This window comes from Ranitomeya imitator, chromosome 8 (genome assembly GCF_032444005.1).
Source record: "Ranitomeya imitator isolate aRanImi1 chromosome 8, aRanImi1.pri, whole genome shotgun sequence".
Taxonomy (NCBI): domain Eukaryota; kingdom Metazoa; phylum Chordata; class Amphibia; order Anura; family Dendrobatidae; genus Ranitomeya; species Ranitomeya imitator.
Window position 1 is genome coordinate 171,559,736 of NC_091289.1, and position 19,173 is coordinate 171,578,908.

At 42.0% G+C, this 19,173-nt stretch overlaps 1 protein-coding gene across 1 annotated transcript; it reads right to left on the minus strand.

Moving 5' to 3' along the window:
- Positions 1 to 441: 441 nt before the first annotated feature.
- On the minus strand, positions 442 to 19,090 carry FAM151A (family with sequence similarity 151 member A). Its single transcript, XM_069737876.1, has 8 exons — positions 18,635 to 19,090; positions 13,844 to 13,984; positions 10,805 to 10,954; positions 8,409 to 8,568; positions 7,957 to 8,184; positions 4,435 to 4,574; positions 3,157 to 3,294; positions 442 to 1,443 (listed from the first exon to the last, which is right to left on the minus strand). The coding sequence occupies exons 1-8, from the start codon at positions 18,747 to 18,749 to the stop codon at positions 776 to 778; spliced, it is 1,740 nt and encodes a 579-aa protein (XP_069593977.1). The 5' UTR covers positions 18,750 to 19,090; the 3' UTR covers positions 442 to 775.
- Positions 19,091 to 19,173: the final 83 nt, after the last annotated feature.

Genomic DNA, 19,173 nt, shown 5'->3' on the forward strand with positions numbered 1-19,173 from the left:
TATGCCTCTGATGATAATGAGCCTTCTGAAAAGTCTCATGTAAAGAACAGGATTTATAAAGTTTATTATTAGGCCTAGTGTCCAGTATGAAAATTGCAACACTTCTGATTCTTTTTTTTTTTTATGTAACTTTTTTTTAGATAAATAATAGATATAAACAATAGGTACATTTGACGTCACAATAAATTGCAGATAACAACCGAGCAAGAGATGTTCTTCCTGAACAAAATTTGTAAATTCACTAAATATTTAAAAAAAAATGATTTTTTTTTTTTTTGCAAAACATGACATTGCCTTTCAAGGGGATTTAAAAAAAAAAAATTAGATAATTAGATGATTCTTTTTATGCATCGTACGTCGTTTCATAATGACTGACTTTGTAGGAGAATACAATGATCTAAAAACAGAATATTGTTGAGTCAATCATTTTAGGACACAATTGATTTTTAGCATATTTATTTCTAAGTCAATGTGTTAAGAGGATATTTTTACATACTTTACATTACGTCTGGTCACACCGGACCTACTACTTAAATTACCTTATCCTTTGACTAACCCAACCAGGGGCTCCGTGAATGCCTGCTCCAGCCGCCTGTCATACCACCGTTGTTCTTAGTCCAGAACTTTTACGAAGAGTTGTTGGGGAACAGTATATAAATAATACACACTATGTACCCTTATCTTACACTACTGTATTTTGGAAACTTTTTTTTTTATGATGAAAATAACCCAAAAAGTTTTCATTATTCAAGTGAGGTTCCTTAGTGACTTCACTCTAGGTGCTGTAGATACTTGTCATGAGCGTATACCGATACTCTGGTGGTAGTTTGTAATAGACCCCATTTTCCGTGTGGGTTCTGATGGCCATCAGTCCATGATACCCATCCAGGAACGCTCCTTGTTCAGTAGTGTGTTCTACGGTAAGAGTATACATTGGGGAGACCTTCAGCAGATTTATTGCACTCAGCCAGGCTTTCCCCAAGGCAACTGCCTGTAGCTGAAATGAGACCTCCTGCATGACTCCATTGCAAAGTTTCAGCATATCCTGCACCATTATCTCTGTGTAACCCTTATCCAACCGTTCTTTGGGCCAACTAGGCACAACCGTAACTGCTGAAAAGATGGCATTGATGCTACCAATGAAGTCTTCTCCTTGGATATACCCTGGTGTGCTAAAAGTTTCATAAGCCACATCCATGCCAACCCACACTGGAAGATATAGATGTTTCTGGTCATCAAGTTTCTTCAGGACATTGAGGGTCTCGTTGAGTGAGATGTGGTCTTTTGGTTTAAGGAAAATTCCCCATGGATTATTGCTGTTGGTAACCAACTTGAGAAGGTCTTCCAGTGGAAATATTGATGATGACTTAGCAAAGATTACCATTGGGGTAAGAGAACTATTTGTTTGGACTTCTACCTGGAGCGTGAGCATTCCAAGATTACCTATAGTGGAAAGACGGAAGATTCTATAAATATTATAACACTTTAATGCATCAATCTAATGATCTCATTAACCAGTCTTCATATAAACTCCAGTATGTGGAGAATCTAGTTATACATATTTGGTAGCCCAAAATATAGCTTCCTATCTACTATAGAAAAGCCTTGAAAACCCTGAATTTCATTAAGTCAAGTTTCTCAAGCAAGCTTTTAGCTAGCCTTAAAGGGTTTCTCCTCTGTACTCACTTCCACATTGAGAAGAAAGCAGGATAAATGTCATCATTACGTCCTGTGTTACCTGCCGGCCACGTTTTCAATCTGCGGATATTGGGCACCTGTCTCATTTAATAGTTGCCGTGTAACTGTTTTATTCTATCATGCCCATTTCGAGATTAGTAGGCATCAGAGAACGTGATCACACCTGCCCTGCTCTCTTCTCAATTTATTTATTTTACTCACTTATATAGCGCGAATAATTCCACAGCGCTTTAGACGTTATCACCACTGTCCCCATTGGGGCTCACAATCTAGATTCCCCATCAGTATGTCTTTGGAGTGTGGGAGGAAACCGGAGAACCGGGAGGAAACCCACGCAAACACGGGGAGAACATACAAACTCCTTGTAGACGTTGTCCTTGGTGGGATTTGAACCTAGGACCCCAGCACTGCAAGGCTGCAATGTTAACCCCTGAGCCACCGTGGTGCCCATTTGAATAGAAAGTGTATGCAAATAATCCTGGAACTTCATTAGGGGTGAGCCAGCTAGAACAGCTAGTGTATTAGCCCACCATCAATGCACTTACAAGCTCATTTTCATAAACATTCTAACCGAATTTTCTCTGTACTGGCACAAAACTTTGTGGTTATACACGTATATCTGTATTCTTAATTTGATCACCTACACAACCATGTTCTCGGTTTACGTACATTAAACAATGTTGTTGTCATTGTCTCGACGTGTTTCCCCAACTAAGGGTTCATCAGGAGGTTGATAAGAATGACATCTGGTAGGATCACAAGCCCACGTTTTGGGAAACGTGTCAAGGCCATGACAATACCATTATAGCGAATAGTACCATTACTTTGTTTTTGAGCCCCTTCTGCCTTCCTTAAGCAATATCATTTCTACTTCAATCATTGGTAGGCCGTCTAAGGGTTTCCTAGAGTCAGACGTCGAGGAGCGTGGCGCCACTGTCACCATTAGGCCGGGATCACACATGCGAGAAATACGTCCGAGTCTCGCATGGTAACACCCGGCATTCCCGCCATCACTCAGGAGCGGAGCGTGCGGCTCCATGTATTGCTATGCGGCCGAAGCTCCACTCCAGAGAGACGGCGGCAATGCCGGGTATTACCATGCGAGACTCGGACGTATTTCTCGCATGTGTGAACCCGGCCTAACCCTAAAGTCCAACCTCTGCGGGTAGGCAGGACTGTATCAATAAGGACGATCTGATTAGGGTTAATTATTGCCCCTTGGTTTATCAGCCTGGTATTGTATTTTTATCTATTATTGTGCCCATTCATTTGTATATCGGGCTATTTTCGTTTGTGTTGTCTGTGTTTTTCTTGGATATTTTTTTAACACATATCAAATAAAAATTGGTTTTAAATGTTTTTTTTTTTACACTTTTATGGTCTCTGAGCATTAAGCCATTTTTGTCAAACATTGTTCTGGATGTTGTATTTCTCCATAATTGGAGATACTTTTCTTACTTGACAATAGATTCTGTACAGTGGAGACATTTTCCTCAGCATCAAACCATTTCACTGAAATTCCATCGTCATCATCGGGGTGAAAGTACATCTGAAGGCTGACCCCGGAATAGAACAGCTTCTTCCGGTTGGAATTCACTTTGGAAATAAACACAAGTAAAAATAGTATCACTATATTGATTGTCTATTTTCTCCAGGAGCCCACTGCTCCCAGCCTCACAGCTTCATGCAAACACATAAGTGTCGCAATTAATAAGGTTTGGGGATTTTTAGACTAGATCAGGAACAGATACTTCATCTGAATCAGGGATCAATTTGAATTTCAGCCTCTCAATGTAAGACTATGTTCACATTGTGTTTTACCCTACGTTCAGTGGCTCCATCAGGGCTTACATCTGAAGCCCTGGAAAAAGGCCATTTACCTTAATGAGGCAGATGAAGTCACTGTGTGCTCTGTTGGACCATCATCTTTGGACCTATTTTGCAGATGTTTGGACCCATCATGCAGATTTTGTCCTTGGTGGGATTTTAACCCAGGACCCCAGCACTGCAAGGCTGCAGTTCTAACCACTGAGCCACCATGCTGCCCATGTTCAACCAAAAAGACACCCTGGTGTAAATCTGTATATCTTTAATTTTGCCTCTTCATTGCAGATATCTTAACAAAAAAAGTATTTCGCACCTAATGTGCTATTTTTTTTTTAAGTCCAACTTTTTGTTATTACATACTTTTCATTGGGGGTGCACACTTCTCCCTGTATGACTTATCTGATGAAAAATTTGATGAAAAGATCTTTTCAACCTCAAATGTACACTTCCACCATATAAACAAGCATTATTTTAAAAAATTACTTTTATTAAGGTGTTTTTTTTAAATGTTTCGCCGCTTATCCGGCTTCATCAGGGGTACAGAGGCTTATAACTCTGTACCCCTGAAGAAGCCAGGTTATTAGTGAAACCTGTAAAGGGGCTTGTGTTTTTGGCTTTAACAATTGTGGGTGCTGTCCATCACATAACTATTGCAGCAGTAGAACAGTAGAGGAATAGTGCTCTGAATTGACAGCAATATTGACACCTGTTTCATTTTAGTTAGGGTTGAATATATTACATTATTAATATTAAATGAAATGTTTTAATGATGCTAGATGGAAGAGGGGTAATGCTTTTTCTGTTCTTTTAGTCAATTATAAATGTATTTTGTATACTCAGCCACGATTCCTGTGTGGAACTCTGTTGTTATTGTAAGTGGTTCATCTTCTCAGCAGGCTGATAACTTACATGCTATTTGTTTAAATTCTGATAGCAAAGGATCATAAATGTCATAGTAGATTTCCTCGGGTTGACTGTTATCTCGGATGAACAAAAGGTCGTCCAGTTTTAATGGGTCTGAACTCCCCTGCCATAAAGTCAGGCTGTACCTGTAGAGATGATAGAACACACAGTTATCATACTGATATTATCACTGATATGTTGTGTAACCCACCTACAGTGCAAAGTGTTCACATCACTGCTCGCTCAGAACAAATTTTACACAATCATACAAAATAAAAATAAAAAATATGCTAAATAAATTGCTAAATAAATTATTTTTGGGAACAAAATTCTGTTCTTAAAATTAAAATGAAATTATGAGCCATGTTAACGTTATATGATTTCATGATTTGGTCTCTGTTTCAATTAATCAATGATTTTCAAGATCTCTGCTTGCAGAGCCCACTCAACACGCTACAGTTGCTCTGATCGCTGCTGTTTAACTATTTAGATGCCGCTGTCAATCACTGACAGCGGAATTTTAAATGATGCGATCGCTGATTCGATGGGTTTCCGCCGACACAGTGGGCTTTATAGTAGACCATCATTTACGCAGTGTACTGCAACAACTTAGTATTGCAGTATAGAGAGCAAGCAATCAAACGATCAGTGTCAAATTGCCTAAAGGCACAAAGGAATAAGAAAAAAAAAAAAATATAAAGAATACAAAATTCAAATGACCATGCTTTTCTCAGTTCAAAGATGAAGAATTAAAAAAAATACATATACACTGCTCAAAAAGCTTAAGGGAACACTTAAACAACACAATGTAACTCCACGTCAATCACACTTCATTGGAATTAACTTGTCCAGTTAGGAAGCAACACTGATTGTGATTCAATTACTACTGCTGTTGTGCAAATGGAACAGACAACAGGTAGAAATGATGGGCAATTAGCAAGGCAACCCCTATAAAGGAGTTAGGATCAGGGGGTGACCACAGACCATTTCTGTGATCTCATCCTTTTTGGTTGTTGTTTTGGTCAATTTTCCATTTTTTCATTGTTTTCACCCCAAGAGGTACAGTAGCATAGGGCGGTGTCTACAACCCACAGAAGTTGCCGAGGTAGTGTAGCTCATCCAGGATGGCACATCAATGCGAGCTGTAGCAAGAAGGGCAGCTGTGTCTGTCAGCAAAGTGTCCAGTGCATGGAGCAGATACCAGGAGACAGGCCAGTACACCAGGAGACATTAAGGGGGCCATAGAAGGGCAACAACCCAGCAGCAGGACTGGTACCGCCTTTGTGCAAGGAGGAACAGGAGGAGCAGTGCCAGAGCTCTGCAAAATGACCTCCAGCAGGCCACTAACATCCATGTGTCTGCTCAAACTGTCAGAAACAGACTCCATGAGGGTGGTATGAGGGCCCGACGTCCACAAGTGGGTGTTGTATTAACAGCCCAACACCGTGCAGAGTGATTGGCATTTGCCAGAGAACACCAAGATTGGCAGATTGGACATTAGTGCCCTGTGCTTTTCACAGATGAGAGCAGGTTCACACTGAGCACATGTCAGACGTGACAGAGTCTGGAGACACCATGGAGAATGTTCTGCTGCCTGTAACATCCTCCAGCATGACAGATATGGCAGTGGGTCAGTAATGGTGTGGGGAGGCATTTATTTGGAGGGCCGCACAGCTCTCCATGTGCTCGCCAGAGGTACACTGACTGCTTTTAGGTACCGAGATGAGATCCTCAGACCCCTTGTGAGACCATATGCTGGTGCGGTTGGCCCTGGGTTTCTTCTGATGCAGGACAAGGCCAGACCTCATGTGGCTGGAGTGTGTCAGCAGTTCCTGCATGATATAGGCATTGATACTATGGACTGGCCCGCCCATTCCCAAGACCTTAATCCAATCTAGAACATCTGGGACATCATGTCTGGTTCCATCCACCAACGCCACGTTGTACCACAGACTGTCCAGGAGTTGACTGATGCTTTAATCCAGGTCTGGGAAAAGATCCCTCAGGAAAATATCAGCTGTCTCATGAGGACCATGCCCAGGCATTGTAGGGAGGTCATACAGGCACGTGGAGGCAACACACACTACTGAGCATAATTTCCTTGCCTTGAAGCATTTCCACTGAAGTTGGATCAGCCTGTAATTTGATATTCCACTTTGATTTTGAGTATCTTTCCAAATCCAGGCCTCCATGTGATATTAATTTTGATTTACCTCGACCATTTTTATGTTTTATTGTTCTCAACGCATTCCACTATGAAATGAATAAAGATTTGCAACTGGAATATTTCCTGCATTGATATTTAGGATGTGGGATTTTAGTGTTCCCTATAATTTTTTTAGTAGTGTATATTTGGTATTGTCGCTGTAAAAGTACAGCTTATCAAACCAGAAAAGTAATTAATTAACTCATATGGTAAATAATGAAAAGAGAAAAATAATGGCGACAATAGAATTTTAAGTTTTTCTGGAGCCGCCTCTGTCTAAAGAAAAATGCAATTAAAAGCCATCAAAATGTGTAATGTACCCCAGAATGTTATCAATGAAAGCGCCATTTCAACATGCAAAAAAAGTAAGCCATCACACAGCTTCATCAATGAAAAAAAAAAGTTTCACGTTTTGGGGATAGGATGACAACAAATTTTTGTTTTGAATTTTCTATCCACTAAAATGATTAGACAAGAATATATACAAAGTTTGATACCATCGTATTTAGACTGACCTGTAGAATCATATTGCCATATAATTGTTTGCCATACAATGAATGCCATAAAAGTGAAACAAAAAAAAACACGGTGGACTTACATTTTTTTACTAATTCAACTCACTTGGACCTTATTTTCACATTTTTAGTGCATTATATGGTAAAATGAATGGTGTTGTGATACCAAGACACTACTTACGGACAAGCCGTGAGAAAGGGTAGTCAGAAAGTCTGAGGTAAGATACCAGGAGGGCTTGTAGTACAGAGGGGCAAGACGAAGGCATGATCAGGTTACAGTCTGGGGTCTAATACCAGGAGGCTGTGTCAAGATAAAGGGATAAGAGAAACGGATAGTCAGAGGCCAAGTCTGGGGTCAGGTACCTTAGGAAATCAGACGCAGAGGGAAGCACACACATCACTGAGCAAAGCTCTGTGTCTGATTTCCTGATCATGTTGCCGAACCTTGGATTTGTTTTGACCAATTGTCTTTGTGTTATCCCTTTTGCTCTTGTCCCTCTCTGACCTCAGGTACCTGACCGCGGACTTGGTCTCTGACTATCCGTTGAGGGGCCGAATGTTGTACACGGAGGTCTGAATGTTGCACACTGGGCGGAAATGGGACCAGATGTTAAACATGAATTCAATGATTAAGGTATGTGTCCCTATACTTTTCTCTGTTCAGTATAGCGTCTGTATACTCATATGTTATGATTTATGTCTGGCTTTAGGTGTGTAATACCTGGGACTTGTCTCTCTCGTAGTTTACATATTGATCTTTAGTATACTTTATATATGCACATCTGTGGCCTCAGTATATCAGTTTACCGGTCAGATTGCTTCAGGAGCCAGTAGAAATTCTGCCAAGCCGAGCGAGTGAGAACAGCGCGAGCCGGGAAAGTGATTCTTTGGGGCAGATCTTTTACTAGATTGTACATCTTCTCAATCATTTCTTTTGAGTAAGTTCTATTAGAGATGATGGGTGGCAAGTATAAAGTGATCCAGCCAGGAGAGATGGTGATGTCAGGGTACCTCTCTTGGATGAGTTTTAGAAACCTGTAATTATAAATTATAAGGGCTGTATAGGATTAGAAAAGTTTGTTTTCTTCAAGAAACAGCGCCACTCTTGTCCATAGGCTGTGGCTGGTATTGCAGCTCAGGTCAAATAAAAAAAAAAAGCCAAGCTGCAATACAACACAACGTCGATGGGCCAACGTGGCGCTGTGCAAGTATCAGATTTGTATTCAAATTCTAATAAATATACATCACCAGATACTGACTGTGTCGCATTTACTCCTATTTCATGATAGACATTGGGACCAGGCACGATATCGGCATTTAGCCATACAGGACGGTTTATAGGAGTTTTGGAGGACTTGGCAAGTAATATGTCTAGTGATGGGCCAACAGCTTTGATATTCTTGAAATCCAACTTGATACCTAGACGGGATAAACCAAAAACATGGATATGAATTACTCATAGATAAATATGTTAAAAAAAACTCTTCATTTGGACTCTGCGGACACTTTCATTGCATTTATTAATGGCTGCATTTTATTACATTAGATTATATATCAGACACATAACACACGGCTACTTTGTTCCTGAACCAGCACCACTTTTGTTCATGGGCTGCTCATGATATTGCAGTTCTGCCCCATGTATAGAAATACCAAGAAAAGCCCGAATCATTTTTTTATGCTATAAAAAAGTCACAATTTGGTAAAAAATTTGGTGCAATAGTTGCATTATTTTCATTAAAAAAAATTGCTACATTTTTATCTTTTGCGACAGTCTAGATACTTACCTAAAAAAGTAAATTGGTCCTGGCATAAAAGGGTGAAGACAACTGCTGTCCAAATAGTTTACTATGACACATGCTATAAAGGGAATAGCTGGCCCATATTTCACCATCTGGTGCACAGATAGCCAAAGGACACCACAAATGTATTAGTAGATTTGACGCACCTTTCACCAGCGGGCTTCTGACTCAAGACTGGTGGATGAAACATGAGTCGAGGTTAATTCCTCCAAAGACCGAACTTTTAGGCTGTCATATGGGACTTCTATTAAGTGCAGCAACATCAATGCCTCAACAAATGTATTAGGTGCTGTGTAGTGATAACGAACCATTTTCCCTTGTGGCGGAGCTTTTATCCAGTGTTTTTTTTTTTACAGATTAGAGAGCTAATTATTAAGTGTTCCAGCAGAAGAGTAACTAGGGTCCAGTGGGCCAGATGCAAAATTTGGACCTGTACAACCCCATGAAGACACACATTAGCCCCGTCCTCCCCCCATGTTGGTCAGATGTATCTGCCCTTGTAGCGTTCTAAGTCCTACAAGGACATATTAGTTGACCCTCCTCCCCCATTGCGAAGTGATGTCCCACATCCTTCCTGGTATATATGTCCCCTCCATCCTGTGCCCATTCTAGTATATGTGTCCCCCATTCTGATATGTCACTTATCCTGGGCTGCATCCTGGTATATATGTGCCCCATCCTGGTATATATGGTCCCCCTGCTGCGCCTCATCCTTGTATATATGTCCCTCATCCTGGTATATATGTTCCTCCTGCTGGGCCTCATCCTTGTATATATGTCCCCCATCCTGGCATGTATGTACCATTCTGTTATATAGGTCCCTTATCCCAGACCGCATCCTGGTATATATGTCCCCCATCCTGGTATATATCCCCATCCTGGTATATATGTCCCCATCCTGGTATATATGTCCACCATTCTGTCTTTGTTCTTCAATGCATAGAAAAAAATAAATTATGCTACTCACCTTCCCTCCGCTCCCCCGAAGTACAGCATCCTCTTCTGAAGCTGACAGCCGACTTCAGCGTGCAAGCAATGGAAGCGCATGACATGACTGACATGCAACCCCAGCACGTGCACGCTGATGTCCGCTGCTGGCCTTTGATTGGCCGGCAGTGTGTATTGCAGCGCACAGGATCCATTTAAGTAATGAATCAAAATTATCTATACAAGTATATGGACACGTGAAAATCATGGGGGGCACATGGAATGACATCCATGTGCTGACCTTTTTTAACATTGGATTGTAAGAGAAGTTACGTTTTTAAATAATTTAGTCAGGTGCAAAAAATAGCGACATTAAAAACTAACGTACCGTAATAACAAAACACTGCTGGAAATCTGTCCATTTTTTTCATACACAAGAAATAAAAAAAAAATACTTAAGGAACAATTTATTTGGTATGCTATTTTGTGTAGTGGACCCAGGGATTAAGAGGACCTACCAGCAGGTTTTGCTCTTATTTTATTACCATTGTCCTTCAGTTTGTTTGTTTGTTTTTTATTTTCCACCATACGGTTCCAGAGATATGGTCCTTTTTACTTTGTGCTATTTTTTATGGTCTTTATATAGGGGACTTGTCTCACAGGATCCTCTGGGGCGTGTCTTTAGGCTGCAATGCATTATTATCTAATTAGCCATGCCCTTTAGGTAAAGACCATCAAATATCACTTAAGTAAAAAGCCCCATGGAGCCGTGTGTCGAATTAAAGGAAGAAAAAATGGAAAACTCAGGAAAGCAGCGGAAATTTAAATAAGAGCAACAACTGGTCAATTTTGATCTGGTGATTGGTCCTCTTTTTCTTTCCAAGCTTTTTTGATTTGTTCTTTGACCAGACAGAATTATTTCTTACCTTGCGAAGACTGAAGGACGGTATCCAACCATTCTTCTAGAGTGTTGTCACTATATACAGCGGGCGGATGAGCCATAATCGGAATATCTGTCTCATTTGGGGTTCCTTGTCCTTCCACATTGACATCGGCTTCCAAGACCATGATGCCACCTGAGGAATTATACATACACTCACCATGTGTGGGTTCAGGGATGGCTTTAGGGCGTCACATAAAACGACTGCAGACGTGAGCTCCAAGGCCGGACAACCCCTTTAATTGGTCATTGGCATCTCAACAAATGTGGCACAATTCAGTAGTACAAGCAAATATATATATATATATATATATATATATATATATATATATATATATATATATTTATACACACACACACACACAAATTAAATCTATTTTTATCAGAGAACTCTGCTTCTAAAATCTATCTTGCTCAGAAACTACTTAATGCCCGCTCACTGAGGCGTCAGATTACAGCTGCTTATTGAAGTATAAGGAGTGGGATCCGGGAAGCTCAGAGTGAAAGAGAAATGTATACACACACAGACCCATTCTGAAGCTTTCTAGTGAGTGTTATATCACTAGCGCTGGATTCACAGCTGCACTGCTCAGTACTGTTCTATAATGTCCTCCATGTTGCTGCTGATACTGGACACGTGCTATTAACTGGATAAACAGGAGAGCAGGAATCCCTCAGGTCTGTGTGTGCGGTGTATGGGATATATAATAGCAGCTAATCTTCACCCAGTCACTCAGAGACAACTGAAAATTAGAGACGAAGTCAGCAAAGGTGAAATGGTGAATATTTCTAGGGGTGAATGGGATAGATTGCAACAAGTAAATTTGCTTTATAGTACAGAGCTAACGTATTGATATTTGGAAGGATTATAGAGGACAGTTACACCCACTGTACTCTTGCTGGGTCTTTTATATGACTACAGCACCTGAAGGGTTAAAATTAATAGAAAGGCAAAACCAGGTCGCTGGATAGTGATCCATAGCAGAATCACTATACAGCATATCACATCCCAATTCTGAGCTTTCCTCGATCACCCTTTCTCATTGATATTCGGTTACAGTGAATAAAAGATACAGAGGAAAGGATTAAACTGCACAATGTTCATGGCACGCTCTGTCCTCCCATGTGAGCCTTTAGTACATAGAACATAACTTAAAAATTAGTAACTGGTGCAAATATTAAGCTTTTTAACTGTTTCCAGAGCCCCCCATCTTCCATTCACCATTTAAAATATATTAAAATACAAGTTTGTGGCAGAATGTCCTTTGGGGTCCCTGATGTCTTTGCTACCTCTGTATCTCCATAGCTACTCTCACATTTAAAGGGAATATGTCAGAAGACTTTTGCTATGTAATATGAGAGCAGCATCATGTAAGAGCAAAGACCCCGATTCGAGCAACGTGTCACTTTTTGGGATGTATGTTGTTGTTTCAATAAAATCAGTGTTTTATCAGCAGGAGATTATCACTGCAGGACTAGGTGCCCCCTGCCAACTAGTCCTTCTGTTCTGTGTAACCCCGCCCCCCACCACTGATTGGCAGCATTCTTTTGACAGAAAGCTGCCAATCAGTGATGTAGGCGGGGTTACATAAGGCTCAGCATGCAAGCACTGCTAGATCTGCAGAAGAGAAAATTGTAATCGTACCAAAATAACAGCAGGCAGACCAGTAAGTGACACATTGCTGGAATCAGTGTCTCTGCCCCTATGTCATACTGCTCTTAGATTACATAGAAAACCCCTGCTGATAGATTCAATTTAATATATTTGTGGGAAAGAATTAGATTCTTAGTCTTGCTAAGGACAGAAACTAATCCAGTATCCTATTTTCAAGAAAGTCTTACATTCTAACATGAGGATATGCATCATACTGGTCAGCTCTCCTGGGGAGTCTGTGAGGCTCCTAAAGAAAGGGGAGCTCCACTGGACATTTCCAGGAGGTTTCTGAGACACCCCAGAAAATTAGTCAACGCTTATGGATAGTCTATCATCAGACACAGTTTTCGTCCCTGATTCATTATGGCATATATGCCTTTTTTCTAGTTTTTAGCCTGTTTTTGATTTGCATCAAATTCTTTTCATTTGTGTTTTTTTTTTTACATCTATTTTACATGAGTTTGTTTTATAGGTTTGCCATTGTGGGCATATTTTTTTTTTTCTCTATACATTCATTGCGACTTTTTAAAAAAGTGGCAATGGTTTTGCACTAGTTTACTCCAGTCCCTTCCCGGAGCGATGTTACGTCCACTTGAAATTTTTTTGCGACATCTTAGCCGTACGTACAACTTTCTGCTCTAAAAAAAAAAAAAGTGCAAAAGAGGTAAAAGATAAAAGTAAAGTGCATTTTTGCTTTTGCTCAAAATTAATGAACCAGGAGAATCAATTTGAAAAATTGGGCACAAAACATGTCAACATCAACAATACTGGAAGACAAAAACAAAGAAAAAAAGACTTAATTAAAAAAAAAAAAAAAAAAGCTAATGATGAATGGAAGCGTGGTGTCCAAATTAATTTTCAGGAATTTTCAGAGCGTGGGAAAAGGGTGTAGTCTATAAAAGAGGAGTGGTGACGCAAAGTCCTACTCTGGAGGCTCCCAAAATTGAAGAGCTGGATTAATATATATAAACATATATATATGATTAATTTTCATGAGAGTCTCCTAAACTTTTCATATTAGTTAGCAATAAGCGGAGTGGAGAGTCGATTGCCGTGTTCATGGTTATTTCCACATCTGGAATGAGACAAACCTAAACTAAGACGATCCCTGAAAATATTGAAGTTTGAAAACTCTAGTCAATTTTTTTTGTGGAGCCCAACTTTAACATACGAAAGATCAGATCTGATTATCGTAATCGAGCCTGGTACGATTGGATTTGTTGCTTATAGTATAACTCTGGAAATAAAAGGAATATGGAACTTGATTTCCGACCGGTTGATATGAGGAACAAAGCCATTTTCACTGCAGAACCATTTTTTTATATTTTCAGCTGAAAACCACCAATAGCAGATATGAGTAATGGAGTTTACTGTTGAGGGCGTCCTGCAGCTGGCTCTTGTTGTTTGCCGCGTGATACCAGGTGACCAGGAGTCCATCACGGGACGAAATTTCTCCTTGTGAAAGCAGATAGTCCAGCATGTCTCCTCCCGTGTGGAAAGCAGATGTTGAATCTAAAAAAAAAAAATGGCAGAGCAGGTGATAAGGGTAGAGTAGAGCCTCCAAAACTTTGCATCTTTGATTTTGGCATTATTGATTCGCAAGAGGACCGCCGGAGATAACCGTGGACGGCGCTTGGCTGCTCTTTGGAGCTCCCATCATGAATGGTGCGGAGGTGCGCATGCTCAACCACTGCCCCATTCAGAACGGGGCTCTTTACATCCTCGTTCTCAGTACTCGAGACGTCCCAGCGGTCGGACCCCCAGTGATCGGGAAGTTATCTCCTATTCAGCGGATCAGAGCAGTTTTCTCTCCATCTAAGAAAAAGAATCCGATTATTCTGATCAGAGTGGCGTGAGTATTTCTCAAAGGAGGACAAAAAAGAAAAAAAAAAAACATTTCTCCACCTTCTCCATTCTGTCAGTCCGTGAAAATTGGACCGCACATGGATGTCATCCCAGTGTGGTCCAATATTTCTCAAGGGCCCATAGATTTGTATAGCCAATTTTTGATCTGACACTTGGATCAAAATTGGACATATCTCTGAATTTTTTGCCCGAAGAAAAAAATCAGACAAATGCACAACCTCATAAAATATCACAGGTACCAGTGCCATCAGCGAAAAACACAGCCAGCTCTCGTCTGATATAAACACTGGTGTGTACGAGTCCTTAAGAATAGCTTCCAAACTTGGTACACAGCAGTAGCGTAGCTACCGGGGGGCAGAGGGTGCGGGTGCCCCAGGCCCGATGCTCTGAAGGGGCCTACCCGGAGCTACGCTACTGTAACTGTATCAGCACGTGCAGCGCGCCAATACAGTTACATTCTGCGGCAGAGCAGGAAGAATCAATCTCCCTGCTCTGCCACCTGGCCGCTACAGGGCCCCTGAGCAGGCGGGGGCCCGGAGCCAGCAGTTGGCCCCCTGCCATCATCGGAAGATCAGCTGTACCGGCATTATTACAGGGTTTGCCTATGGGGGGCTGCCTTATTACAGGGTTTGACTATGGGGGTGCTGCCTTATTACAGGGTGTGACTATGGGGGTGCTGCCTTATTACAGGGTCTGCCTATAGGGGTGCTGCCTTATTGCAGGGTCTGACTATGGAGGTGCTGCCTTATTACAGGGTCTGACTATGGGGGTGCTGCCTTATACTACAGAGTCTGCCTATGGGGGTACTGCCTTATTACAGGGTCTGCATTAAAGGGGGTGCTGCCTTATTACAGTGTCTGCCTATGGGGGCTGCCTTATGCTATAGAGTCTGCCTATGGGGAGTGCATTATACTATATTGTGGACTATTTGGTGCATTATGCTACTGTATATGGAGGCTATCTAGGGGGCCATCATACAGTATGGAGATTACATTGTGGGGGTCATTATACATTGTTGGAGCCATCAAACAGTTTGGAGGCTACTAAGGGGCCAGTATACTGTGTGGGTGGTACTATACAGTGAGGGGGCATTATACTGTGTATAAGAGATCATCATACTGTGTATAGGGGAGCTGTACAGGGGGTGACTCGGGACATTATTAAATGTAAAGTGGGCACTTATTGTTATAGGGGCTAGAGGGAAAAATATGGGCACTGTTTTCTAGGGCACTTGCACCCGGCACTACAATATTATAGAGGGGTGCTTTAGAATTAAGAGAACCACACAGCAGGTGCAGTAATAGGGACACATACGGCAGCAGCGGCTCAGTATTGGGGTATCAGGTGTAGTAATAGAAACACATACGGCAGCAGCGGCTCAGTATTGGGGTATCAGGGGCAGTAATAGGGACACATACGGCAGCAGCAGCTCAGTATTGGGGTATCAGGTGTAATAATAGGGACACATACGGCAGCAGGGGCTCAGTATTGGGGTATCAGGTGCAGTAATAGGGACACATACGGCAGCAGTGGCTCAGTATTGTGGTATCAGGTGTAGTAATAGGGACACATACGGCAGCAGCGGCTCAGTATTGGGGTATCAGGTGCAGTAATAAGGACACATACGGCAGCAGCGGCTCAGTATTGGGGTATCAGGGGCAGTAATAGGGACACATACGGCAGCAGCGGCTCAGTATTGGGGTATCAGGTGCAGTAATAAGGACACATACGGCAGCAGCGGCTCAGTATTGTGGTATCAGGTGTAGTAATAGGGACACATACGGCAGCAGCAGCTCAGTATTGGGGTATCAGGTGTAATAATAGGGACACATACGGCAGCAGGGGCTCAGTATTGGGGTATCAGGTGCAGTAATAGGGACACATACGGCAGCAGCGGCTCAGTATTGGGGTATCAGGTGCAGTAATAAGGACACATACGGCAGCAGCGGCTCAGTATTGGGGTATCAGGGGCAGTAATAAGGACACATACGGCAGCAGCGGCTCAGTATTGGGGTATCAGGGGCAGTAATAGGGACACATACGGCAGCAGCGGCTCAGTATTGGGGTATCAGGGGCAGTAATAGGGACACATACGGCAGCAGGGGCTCAGTATTGGGGTATCAGGTGTAGTAATAGGGACACATACGGCAGCAGTGGCTCAGTATTGGGGTATCAGGTGTAGTAATAGGGACACATACGGCAGCAGAGGCTCAGTATTGGGGTATCAGGTGCAGTAATAGAGACACATACGGCAGCAGTGGCTCAGTATTGGGGTATCAGGTGCAGTAATAGGAACACCTTACGGCAGCAGGGGCTCAGTATTGGGGTATCAGGTGGAGTAATAGGGTCACATACGGCAGCAGCGGCTCAGTATTGAGGTATCAGGGGCAGTAATAGAGACACATACGGCAGCAGTGGCTCAGTATTGGGGTATCAGGTGTAGTAATAGGAACACCTTACGGCAGCAGGGGCTCAGTATTGGGGTATCAGGTGGAGTAATAGGGTCACATACGGCAGCAGCGGCTCAGTATTGAGGTATCAGGGGCAGTAATAGGGACACATACGGCAGCAGCGGCTCAGTATTGGGGTATCAGGTGCAGTAATAGAGACACATACGGCAGCAGTGGCTCAGTATTGGGGTATCAGGTGCAGTAATAGGAACACCTTACGGCAGCAGGGGCTCAGTATTGGGGTATCAGGTGGAGTAATAGGGTCACATACGGCAGCAGCGGCTCAGTATTGAGGTATCAGGGGCAGTAATAGAGACACATACGGCAGCAGTGGCTCAGTATTGGGGTATCAGGTGTAGTAATAGGAACACCTTACGGCAGCAGGGGCTCAGTATTGGGGTATCAGGTGGAGTAATAGGGTCACATACGGCAGCAGCGGCTCAGTATTGAGGTATCAGGGGCAGTAATAGGGACACATACGGCAGCAGCGGCTCAGTATTGGGGTATCAGGTGCAGTAATAGGGACACATACGGCAGCAGCGGTTCAGTATTGGGGTATTAGGGGCAGTAATAGGGACACATACGGCAGCAGCGGCTCAATATTGGGGCATCAGGGGCAGTAATAAGGACACATACGGCAGCAGCGGCTCAGTATTGGGGTATCAGTAGGATGAGGAGTTTGTGCAGGTTGGGAATAGATGGTGATGGGGCTGGAATATGAGAAGTTAAACGTGTCTTTGTTGTATTCTCTGGCTGGAAGAAGTTGTCATGTCGGTCTGGGCCAGATGGAAAAAATGAACAATTCCATCGGAAGGACGTCAGTGGTAAGACATTATCTGTAACTGTATTGTGTGTGATCACTTATATGTTCTGTAGGACTGGTATCTACTACTGACCATATGGCGGTAATATCCATGTTGGTCTTTATATAGAAATTATCTTCAGTAACAGAGCGGTCATTTGCTGAAGTTTTCCTCCAGTATTAGAGTGCGTCACCGAGTTGTAATCAAGGTTACCTGGTTAGGGGCCCACTCAGAGGTTTTGCCCCCCTGAACCAAAACCCCAGCTACGTCTCTGGTACAAACCCTTTAACACCCATATCAGAATGGCTCCATTTATTATTGGATGTAGTCAATGAGAAATTTAGGAATTTTTTTAATGTGGATTTTGAAGTGGACCCATTTCAAAATCTTTGCAGAAAAAACCCCCCGTGTAGATATACTTCCATTTTTACACATTTATTTTTACATGAATTTTGGTGAGGATCTTGTTCTTATACACTTCTACTGATTAATATGGGAATACACGTCTACAGTGCAAACGCTGCTTTTTTCTTACACTTAGAAAAAGAAACAACAGGTCAATTTCTGCTTGAAAAAAAAGCTCCAAATTTGATTATTTAATTGATTGAAGTAGATACAAAAAGTGTCCTGTACACAAAAACAGTGTCATAATATGGCATGAGATGAAAAAAAAAGATTCAAATTCTAATAACCCAAAATATGGTCACGTGACTGCACAATGCAACCAATATTGGACAAGAAGAGGGGAAAAAAAGGAAAATAGAAAAAATATACAAGATGCTTTATTAAAATTTTCAGTACAAGTAAATCTTAAAACTGTTTGGTTGGATTTTTTTTTCTAGTTGGCCAAACATTTTCCATAAAGGGGCAACGTGAATTTCCAGTTCTACTGACTTCAGAATCTGTCATATCAGAAAATATTCTGAGAATACATCATTTAGCTGTATTAATACATTTCTACAAGGTGATGGGCTTCGGCTTAGATTTTATAAGATTTTTTGGTGATGGCGTCTGATACTATAAAGGTGAAGGTTATTCCGTACCTTTTTGACGAGGTTTTCCCAGTGTCAGACAGAGTGCAGCAATGGTGACGCACACCCCCAAAAATACACAGACGCCCGCTACCGTCCTCAGGTTGGACCAGGTGCAGTGCTTCATTCCGTCCCCTTCCCAAAGTTTTCTTCCAACAAGAAGATGTTAGATGGCCCCAAATCCTATGAGAATGGCCAGTCTTTCTGCTCCCTCTCGTAGGAAATGGCCTCTTCTCAGCTACACATACTCTACCGGAGTCCACAAATACGTTTTTTTTTTTTGCCTTTTTTTTCCTTTTCCAGCTAGAAGACGTCTTCTCACGTTACTGAGAAGGCCCCACTACCCCTTTGTTCTGGGTGGAATTACAGGATGCACTGCTAGAACTCTGCACTTGGACCTTGTGCCATTGAAATTCTTTCACGCAAGAGGAAAGGAATCCTCAGTGATTACTGACAATAGCTGGAGACGCGGTCGAATCTCGGATCATATCTACTAAGGGAGTTTCAATAAGTATCATTACACCTAACCCTGGGACGCCCAACAGTTGGGT

Excerpts from the sequence above, each read along its gene's own strand:
- FAM151A (XM_069737876.1), bottom strand. The coding sequence starts at position 18,749 with ATGAAGCACTGCACCTGGTCCAACCTGAGGACGGTAGCGGGCGTCTGT. Across the intron at positions 4,575-7,956 it reads CTCCTGAAGCAATCTGACCG|GTACAGCCTGACTTTATGGC; the intron begins GTAAACTGATAT and ends TCATCTCTACAG. Across the intron at positions 1,444-3,156 it reads TGTACAGAATCTATTGTCAA|GTAATCTTGGAATGCTCACG; the intron begins GTAAGAAAAGTA and ends TTTCCACTATAG.